This window comes from Nicotiana tomentosiformis, chromosome 3, assembly GCF_000390325.3.
Source record: "Nicotiana tomentosiformis chromosome 3, ASM39032v3, whole genome shotgun sequence".
NCBI classification, from domain to species: Eukaryota; Viridiplantae; Streptophyta; class Magnoliopsida; order Solanales; family Solanaceae; genus Nicotiana; species Nicotiana tomentosiformis.
The window spans coordinates 28684552-28694989 of NC_090814.1; the positions used below are offsets into that span (position 1 = coordinate 28684552).

Below are 10438 nucleotides of genomic sequence, written 5' to 3' on the forward strand. Positions count from 1 at the left end.
CTGGCCAAAGAGCCAATGTCACCCCAGGAGTGGAAGTTGATTCTATATTTAATGATGCGGGTGAGCACCCAAGGAGTGAGAATATTCCTACAATTACTACACTCCCTAATTCTACTATAACTGATCAGGCCGTACCTACCCCTACGCCTACTAAGGGTGTAACGGTCCCTCCAACTGATATACCAGTTCCACCTCCACCTCCAGCTTCCAATTTCGGTGTTTCTGATGGGGATCTTAGGGGAGCCATATAGATTTTCGCTCAAATAGTGGCTTCCCAGGCCTAGAGATCAAATGTTGCACCCACTTCTTCTAGTCAGCCAGGAGATTCTGCTAGTTCCAGGGTGAACAGGTTTCTCCAGTTGGATCCTCCAGTGTTCACGGGTACTAACCTAGATGAGGACCCTCGGGACTTCATTGATGAGATGCACAAGACTCTCCAAGTTATGCGTGCTACTAAGATAGAGGCAGTGGAGTTAGCCTCCTACCGTCTGAAAGAGGTGGCATATTCTTGGTATGAGCTGTGGGAGGAGTCCCGTGAGGAGGGGAGCCCTCCGGCGAGGTGGGGTGAGTTTGCCGATGCCTTCATTGATCATATCTTGCCTGCCGAGACTAAGGCAACCCATGCCGCTCAGTTTAAAAAACTAAGGCAAGGTACTCTGAGTGTGTGGAAATACCATATGAGATTCGCGCACCTGTCCAAGTATGCTATTTACATATTGCCCACTATGGAGGCTAGAGTGCGCCGGTTTGTGCAAGGCCTAAATCCCTTTGTAATTAATAAGGCCACAACTGCTGCCTTGAATTCCGATTTGAACTATGGAAAGATGGTGGAATTCGCTCAAGCCACAGAGACCCACATATTGAGGAACATAATGGAGTGCGATGGTAGTAATAAGGCCCGGTCTGCGGGCAACTTTGGTGGTTCTTCTAGTGGCGGCAGGTCAGCATTCAGGGGAAGGTCATCAGGGCCATCTCAGTCCTCTGCTCAGTCTTCGGTTAGTGCACCATCATCAGGGCCCGATCAGCAGCAGTGGAGCTGTTTCAGGCCCAGTTAGAGCAACAGGGGCTCCTACAAGCAGGGTCAGCATGGTGGTAGATTCCAGCAACAACGAAGGTCCCCATGTCGTAGGTGTGGAAAGATGCACTTGGGAATATGCTACATGGACTTACCCATATGGTACGAGTGCGGATTGAGGGGTCACATTCAGAGGGATTATCGTTCGTCCTGCCAGGGTGCGGGCAGGGGCACGTCACAACCGCCAGTTCTGCAGCTACTGCATCCACATCACCTCCTCCAGCTTGAGGCAATCCAACACCCGCAGGGCATGGTGCAACTAGGGGTGGAGCACAGAGTTTGGGAGGATCCAGCCGTTACGATGCTATGAGGGGTCGCCGGAATTCCGAGGCTTCTCCAGATATTGTCACAGGTTTATTGACTATCCAATATCATGATGTGTATGCTCTTATTGATCCAAGTTCCACTTTTTTCATATGTCACTCCTTATGTTGCTATGAAATTTGGGATAGAACCGGAACAACTTTATGAGTCGTTCTCTGTATCTACTCCGGTTGGTGAGTCTATTTTGGTCGTGCGGGTTTATGGGGATTGTGTTGTCACGTTGCATGGTCGATACACCATGGCCGATCTCATTGAATTGGGAATGGTCGATTTTCGATGTAATAATGGGGATGGGCTGGCTTTATTGTTGTTTTGCCAAGCTTGATTGCGGAACCAGGGTTGTTAAGTTCGAATTTCCAAATGAGCCAGTTATTGAGTGGAAGGGTGATGATGTAGTGCTGGAAGGTAGGTTTATTTCTTAACTTAAGGCCACGAAAATGATCAACAAGGGGTGTATTTACCATTTGGTCCAGGTTACGGACACTGATGCTGAGGCACCTACACTTGAGTCCGTGCCTGTTGTGAATGAATTTCTGGGAGTCTTTCCGGATGAACTCTCTGGGATCCCACCAGACATGGAGATTGAATTTGGGATTGATGTGATGCCAGACACGCATCCTATATCTATTCCCCCCTACAGGGATTATACAAAATCTCAAAAAGAGATTGGAAGTAGCTAGAGGTAAATGGCCCGAGGAACTTCCTGGAGTGCTATGGGCGTACCGAACAACGGCCAAATCGAGCACAAGAGAAAATCCTTTCTCCCTTGTGTACAGAGCAGAAGCCTTAAACCCGGTGGAAGTAGGGGAGCTTACCTTGAGATATTTCCAGGCAAGTGAAGAGGCAAAAAACGAAGCAATGTTAGTCAACTTGGAGCTACTCGATGAGCGTAGGGACTTGGAGCATATGGTAGCCCAAAAGCATAGAATAGAAAGATATTATAATCAAAGAACCAACCTCTGTTATTTCAAAGTGGGAGACTTGGTTATAAGGAAAGTAACTCAAAACACCCGGGAACTCAACGCAGGGAAGCTAGATCTAACATGGGAAGGCCCCTGTCGGGTTTTAACTATCACACGGAAAGGTTCATATGAGTTGGAGAATCAAGATGGAGAAAAGTTGCCAAGCAACTGGAATGAGGCGCACCTCAAGAGATATTATAGCTGATGAACATGACCTGTACTGAAAGTATGTGCTGCACTCTTTTTCCCTTCATCCAGTTTTTGTCCCAGTTGGGTTTTTCTCGCAAGGTTTTTAATGAGGTAGCAACGGAAAGCATACAACCGAGAAAGTTTCAATAGCAGCAATAAGACCTTTTAATAGCAAGGTACACAAGCAAAGAACCACTCCGGGGCGGTTAGATAATCTTTGCCTCGGTAGCAAAATTTTCACTGGAAAATTCACAGGTGCAAACCACTAGGGGATTGTTAGATAGTCTTGTTGGAGGCTCATTTATAGCAAAGCGAGCAAGAAGTGGCGACCCTTAACTAAAAGATCACCCCACTGAGGGTTCAATTTGAAGATGCTAGGGCCAAATAGGCTGAAGTCCATAGTGTCGTTCTTGCTGCATCCGATTGCGAGGTTGCGCTCCGCTGAAAGATTGACCAATTTGGAGGGAGCCTTCAACTCCAAAATGGAAGAGCATGCTGTTACCGGGGTGAAATATGCCCAATTGGAGGAGAAATATAAGAAGACCATTAAGCATAATAGACTTTTTAGCTCTACTGTCCGTGAACTCGATGTTAGCCTCAAGTTTATTAGATCCGCTCGGGAAAACCTTTCTGCCGAGGTTGACCTACTTAAAGAAGAACACAAGCGTCGAGCGGTTTCCCTCGTTGTTGAAAAAACATATGTTATGTACATCATGAGGAGAAATACCTTGGAAGAGGCTAAAGCGGGTGTCATTGACTTTGATGCCAAAATCGCTAAAGCCCTTGAGCTGGAGTCAGCTGCTAAAAAGGGTCTCCCGGCAGGGCCTGACGCTTCCGGTACTTCTGGTTCCGGTTCCGAATCCTCGAGAACTGAAGAGGAACCGGAGGGCGAATATATTGAAGGCTAAAATCATAAGGGTCAAGGTATTAAGCCAGGGACGGATCTACCCACTTCCCTTGGGGGCACAGATACTTCTCTTCCTCTAGGTTCCGGAGGTGCTGTAGTTTAACTTTTCATTTGTTATCCCAACTTTTGTACCTGTGCCGATTTGGCACATTTATTGTGAATAAAAACATCTTTTTCTCAAGTATTGCATGAGTATTTCTGCGTCATTTTTTTTGAACATTTATGCAAGTTTTAATCTTTGCGTTCTTTCTTGCTTAAGTGTTTTGTGCATGTTTTACTATTTCCGTCTAATTATGCAAAGCTTTGGGTGTATTTTCCCCTGAAAGCATTTTGATTTCGGGTACAAATTCTTCCAAAATCGACCTTTATCGTGAGGGTTTTTATAAGAAAGGGCCCTATTATGTTTAAGGTGCTCTTGAAGAGGGTGTCTCGTGTTTATTACGGCACTACCATTTGAAGTACTTGTTTAACTTTCAAATGAAAAAATCAATTCATCGTTCAGACAAGAAACAAGATAGAAATTAAATGACTTTACTTTATTCCTTCCATTTTCGAAAAGTACATAAGCATTCGTTATGCTAAAAAGAAATTGCCATTTCTTATGGCTAACTTGTACAACTTGTTTCTACGGGGCTGGCCGCGCAGTCCCCGGTCCCGATGATACAACTTTGTTTTCGGTTTTCATATTCTGGTCGGTGTGGCAGTCATTATTATCGTATCCTCATATCATCCGCCCCCCAGTGTTCGAATATGAAGAATGCAAATTTGAACACTGGAAGTTTTGCACCTTCGAGTACTCCACTAATGAATTGCTAGATAATCTTCAATTCGGTAACAAACTTCACTTCCCGACCAAAAGTTGATCCCGCCCGGAGGTAAGTTATTCTTTTTTCCGAATAAACCTCTAGAGGCCCTCAAAAGCAAGGAAAATGGCCTACGAAACAAGAAAGGCGAACTTAAGATATTACTAAATGAAGAGTGTACCACTGCAGTGTTGTGCGCATTGTTCAACAAGCACTCTACCGAGAGATCCTCTATCATTTCCCAATATATTTTTGAAGCTAAAGGCTTCAAATAGTTAGCAAGTTCCACCGGCCGGGATAGAAAATTGCATCCGGTAGAGACCGAGATAGTAACGCTCCTCCTCCTTTGCGGAACTTCTGAGAGGGCAGCATAATTTTGCCCCAAATTCCCATGAACCGGGGACTGGGGGAGAGAAACATCCTCTTCTTGGACAGATGCGACCGGTGGAGATGATGTAGCAGTTGTTGGTGGAAGAGTTGGTGAAGAAGGAGATGAAGCTGATGGCGTTGAAGTGTGAGAAGCAGTTGCGGCAAATGCAGTGCTGGTTGTTGGTTTCTCATCAACCGAAGATGGCAGGGACTCGGTAATCAACCCCAAAATATCGGGCGCAGCGACTGGGATCCTAAAATGAGAGTTGATATTTTCCACCATTTCAAACTCCCCCCAGAGAGCCGAGGGATCATCCTCGGTTGGTGTAACTAACTCAACAGATTGAGCAGTCTACGGAGTTGAGGAAGGTCATCATCTTCTATGTAGAGAAGCCCCCTCCTCGCTGTCTTCTCCATCATCACCAACTTTCAGAGATTACTCGGGGGAAGCATTCTTCTCCCTTTTATTCTTTCCCACGACCACGGAGGAACGCCTTCTTTTTGGTTGCTTTTTCTCCGCCCGGGGACTCCGAGAAGAAGCACTCACACCAGAAGCAGTCCTAGAGACGCCTGTGTGTGAAAAAGCCTTCTATAGTAGCCTCGCCGCATCAACAGGATCGACCAAATTGTCCTCTTTAGGGACGACAACTGAGCCCTGGAGTAGACCTATATTCAACAGAAGAGAAGGATCAGACAAATTTCTTATAAGAAAAGGTAAACACAAGATGAGTTCAACTTACCATGATTTTTGGCCTTCCATCCAAATTTCAGGGATAACCATTTCCACGTGCGGGTTTCGGGCATAGTAACGTCCAAAATTTTCTGAAACCATTGGTCCAAGCCCTCTACCCTAGGGGAACCCATCGAGTCACTGAGACAGGTAAACAAAGAAAAGTCAATAATAACAGAAGCAGAAGCAAACTATATACGTACGAGTGCAGTTCTACAATTCCGGGAAAGACGGAGCCGAGGCCGGGATGATGTCACCGATGGAAATAGAAACAAACTATTCTATCCACCCACGATCGTTATCATTATCCTCGCTGGATAGCAGTGCATGGTGGCCTCATTTGCTGAAGTAAATCATCCCCCACAAAAGATCTTGAGGGAATAAAGGTTCATCACGTGAGCTAGGGTTAGCGCCTCCCTCATTTCTTGGCACAGGTGCCGAATGAAAGCAATCATCCTCCACATGTAGGGACTCACCTATGCCAAATATACCTGGTAGCGGAGGCCGAACTCCAAAATAATGTAGTCAAGCTCTCCACTCAGAGAAAACGTCCCCAAAGTGAAGATATACGTATATAAGTACGTAAAACCCTTCTTGGGTAACGTTTCCCGCTCCGTCAGATAAGGAGCGATAATGTCTAAATCCTGGCAATGACAATCTTCCTTCACAACAGTAATACTAGAAGGATGGATGGAAGAAGGATATCTACCAATGGCCCATGTACGAGGGTTAGCATAAGGAAATTTCTCTTCGAAGTCTTTAGTTGTGATGAGACTTTTGGGAATAATGGCGCTCACTGTATGAGGAGCGGATTCATCGGCTTTGCTTTTGTTCTTTGAGGAACTGAGATTTTTTGAAGAAGAAGCCATTCTATGCTAGAGAAGAAGGTAAAGCTTTTCTCTTATGAAGAGAATTAAATAAAGGTTGAAGAACAGAGTACAAGTTGAATGAAGAGAGTTTGAGAAAGTTTGGAGAATTATGGGGTGTGAATAAAGGAGGTTGATGCGTATAAGTAAAGGTTTAGGTGGCTAAATTCGTGGCCATAATTACTTCGATAGCCGGCAAACGTTATGCTGAATCGTGGGATGATGCGTGTTCGGGGCATTAAATGCGGAGAGACGTGGGTCTAATCAACCGTCAGAATCTTTTCAGAGGGGGTCAGTGAAATTTCTGCCAAAAAAGTGTTTCTACCAACTTCTCGGTGACACAAAGTTATGTCGCCGGAAAGCAGGGGGACTATTTGTATAGGGTATAATATGCTATGTTAAGTGATTGCATAAGTGCGTGGCACGTGGAGTTGAAGGCAGATGATAGCTAAAACCGAAGACAACTATTCCAGTTGTTACCGGAAAGAATGGTGCTCATAAAGATGAAATAAATGTCTACCACCCGGTAGCATTTTGTCACGACCCAAACCGATGGGCCGTGACGGGCACCCGGTACCGTACTCAATCGAGTACCAACGTAATGCATCTTTTGTATCTTACTATTATAGGTAAATGAGCCAGAAAGGCTGTCGTGAGATAAGTAGAATAAAGCATGAGGGAACACTCGACATTGGACGACCCAATATGATATACCGACTTATACATATGACGTACGGGCTTATAAGGCTGAGATGATCCTTTATATACGCAAAACATAGGCCGACAAGTCCATACAAGTATCCGTATAAATTACATCTGTCTACAAGCCTCTAAGAGTACATAAATATCATAAAGGTCGGGACAGAACCCGCCATACCAATCAATACATGTCATAATCATACTGACCAAATAAGCAACTTCGGAGAAAATAAAGCGCACCAACACCTTCCGCTGAATTGATTGCCTACTTGGAGGACTCTCAACCTGTCCATCGGGACCTGCGGGCATGAAATGCAGCGTCCCCAGGCAAAAGGGATATCAATACAAATAATGTACCGAGCATGTAAGGAATGAAAATCAGTAAATAATAGACATGAGAGAAACATGGAGTAAAAGACTTAGCATGTAAGTCTGAATAACTCTGTGAATCATTAATATTTACAATGCCATGCATATGCGTATAAATGTCATACCATGCATAGGTATACATAACATCATCAAGCCTCTGAGGGCATCCCATCATATCATCTCGGCCACTATGGGCAAAATCAATAATGTATACCAGCTGATCAGGTGGTGGTGCGTATATAACACCATAACCTTTTCTCATATCCCATATACATATATATACACGTGTATATAATGCCATCTGGTCATGGGTCAATGTACATGTATAAATGAATGCAATGCATGAGAAGTACGTCAATAAAATATCTCGGAACGTCATAAGACCATTATGCCTCGAATTAATATCATGAAATAAACTTTATCAACTTACATATTTTCTGAGACCCATTAACATATGATAGAATAATAAGACACGTGGGGAATCAAGAACGTAGGTACCTCTAGTATTTTTATGAATAGAGTTATTTATGAAAGTTGTGCATTTACTCGTTTCGCTTATATCGTATGGATCATGCCAAAAGGAAAGAAGGGATAGTCTTAACATACCTGAACCGATTCTCTTGATAATCCTTCTAACACACGCCAATCGTGACGAAACACGTAATGGCGAGATCGAAATAGGGAACAATTCGTATGATATTTTTGAGAAAGATTTCACAATACTCCCTTAGAATCGCAAATACCATGTTGTTATAGTATTAAGTAGTCTTCATATGAAATGTTGAAGCAATCACATTGCTATTACAAATTGTCATCTTTGCGGAAGCTTTCTTTCTTAAATTAGTAGATGTGAGCATTCCATTTTGTGAATTAGAGAGGTTATCTTTAACCTTTAAGTGTGGGACCCAGTTAGGATGACTAAGCTTTGGCCTAAAGGCCCCTAATATGCCACATATTTTAATGACTAAGAGTCATTACTTGGGCTGCCACGTTAGGGGAGGGGAGGGGGGTTAAGCTTATCCAACAATGATAATTAATTAGCTAATCTTCCACTAAAATCAATAGTTACCCAATTATTCACATAATTAAAAATTATCTCAAATTACTTAAAATACTACTCACTTTTAGCATACTTTATGTACCCTACTATCGTGGTCATGGGGTACCTTGTATGACACTAGTTTATAAATACGGGGTATTATATCTCGGACCGTATTTTATCCCAAAGTGACAAACTTCGACGAAACTCATTTTCTTCGATTCGCTCACCATGTCACCTTCACGAATTTACTTATCAATTATTTGAAATAGCATGATACTTATAATCTCAAAATAATCTCATTCCCGAGCTTACGTCGATTAACTTACGACGAAACTTTAACGTACGAAAATGCGGAATGTAACATCTCATTTTTGAGCTTTCATCAATTTACTTTTGGCGTATTTTCACGTACGAAAACATGGGGTGTAACACATTTAATGGAGAATATTCTATAGTATTTAGTACACTGCCTGTTATAAAGAATTTATTATTCATGGCCGCCGTTAAATATTCTTCTATAGCCCTCATAATTGACTTTAAAAGAAGGGCATGATCCTAGCACCTTGTTCCCTAGGTGCAGCTATAAATAGTGAGCTCTATTACCATTGTTAAGGGGATGAATTTTTTGGCAAACTTATGCTATAATCTATTAAAAGCTTTATACAATTTATCTTACTTTTTGATTTCACTGTTATTGTGCCCAGAACCTCTGCTCTCGGAACTACTGTTTCTGCTATTTCATCTTCTTCTCAAGGCTAAGTGTTGCACATTTATTCAATCATTCTATTATTTCAGGATCAAATTAATTCACTTGTCTAGAAATCACGTATAAATGCAATTGTACCGTTTTACGGGTAAACAGATACGATAATCCATTGTGGGTATAGCTAGGTACATATGTATATAGAGGAAAACTTGGTTTGGAGAACTCCTAAGTGTTTGATCTTTTATGTATAAAAATGTTAGTTAAGCCTCGCGTCTCAAAGATTTTAGGTCTTATTTCACAATCGATCAGTTATATATATATATATATATATATATATAGTATACTATCTTGGAGTCAGACTCAACCTACAAAGATATAATGTCTCTAAACTTAAAGGTTGGAAAACAATCGATCAGTTCGGTACATTTATTTTATGGTCTTGGAGATGAATTAACTAATCTGCTCCAACCAACCCAACCACACATTCAATCGAATTCTTAGAAGTAGATCATGCACATTCACTATTTTCTTGTCCATGATCCTATAGTGGGAAAAGAGACACTCCTATTAAAAGGGGGCGGTATCAATAATCTATAAGGCCTAAAGTCAGTTCTATTGACTGTGTAATAACTTTTTACACCATAAATATATATTGTTTTATCGTCTTTAACTTAAGATGTGACTGATGCTTGTAGCCTCTAGGCTCTCATTCTTGCTTGCTATAGAAAGTTAATCGTAATTAATGAGTGAATTTAGTGGGTCAAACAAACAGTAGCTAAGCTTACATCATCGCTGTTGCACCCTTTCCTTTCGGGTGGACTAAGCTTCTTCTTGTTATAAAAGTCAAATCCTTATGTTAATATAACGACCCGATAGGTCGTTTTGAGTACTAGTTCCCTTTTGTTTTTGTGTTTCAAGACCTTTCATAGCTATATTTGATGATTTATGACTTGCGTGCGTTGTCCGTGTCGAATTCCGGAAAAATTAAGTGTAAATTTTAAAGAAAATATGAATTTTTGACTTTGAAAGTGGCTAGAGTTGACCACGATCAATAGTTTTGGTAAATGACATTGGATAGGTGTATTGTTGATTCCTGTAAGTTCGTATGATGATTTTTGACTAGTACGCATGCTTGGTCCCATCCTGGGTGACCCGAGGTCATTTCGGCACTTTATGTGAAAAATTGGAATTTGAGTTTGAACTTTGAAGATTTTGAGTTTTGGTAACCGATTCTTGATTTTTGATGTTATTGTGATGATTTGAGCTTACGAGCGAGTTTGTTTGATGTTAATATACTTACGAGCGAGTTTGTTTGATATTAATATACTCGGGTAAGTTTCAGATAGGTTGCAGACTATTTTTGTATAGCTGAAGGTTGCTAGTGTTGTTGGGCTGCA

At 42.0% G+C, this 10438-nt stretch overlaps 2 protein-coding genes across 2 annotated transcripts; both read left to right on the forward strand.

Moving 5' to 3' along the window:
* The first annotated feature begins 422 nt into the window (after nucleotides 1-422).
* On the forward strand, nucleotides 423-1055 carry LOC138907537 (uncharacterized). Its single transcript, XM_070198135.1, has one exon. It carries the CDS (start codon nucleotides 423-425, stop codon nucleotides 1053-1055), a length of 633 nt encoding a protein of 210 aa, XP_070054236.1.
* A 628-nt stretch (nucleotides 1056-1683) lies between these two features.
* Nucleotides 1684-2566, forward strand: LOC138907538 (uncharacterized). The gene is made up of 2 exons (XM_070198136.1): nucleotides 1684-1804; nucleotides 2040-2566. Exons 1-2 carry the CDS (start codon nucleotides 1684-1686, stop codon nucleotides 2564-2566), a joined length of 648 nt encoding a protein of 215 aa, XP_070054237.1.
* Nucleotides 2567-10438: the final 7872 nt, after the last annotated feature.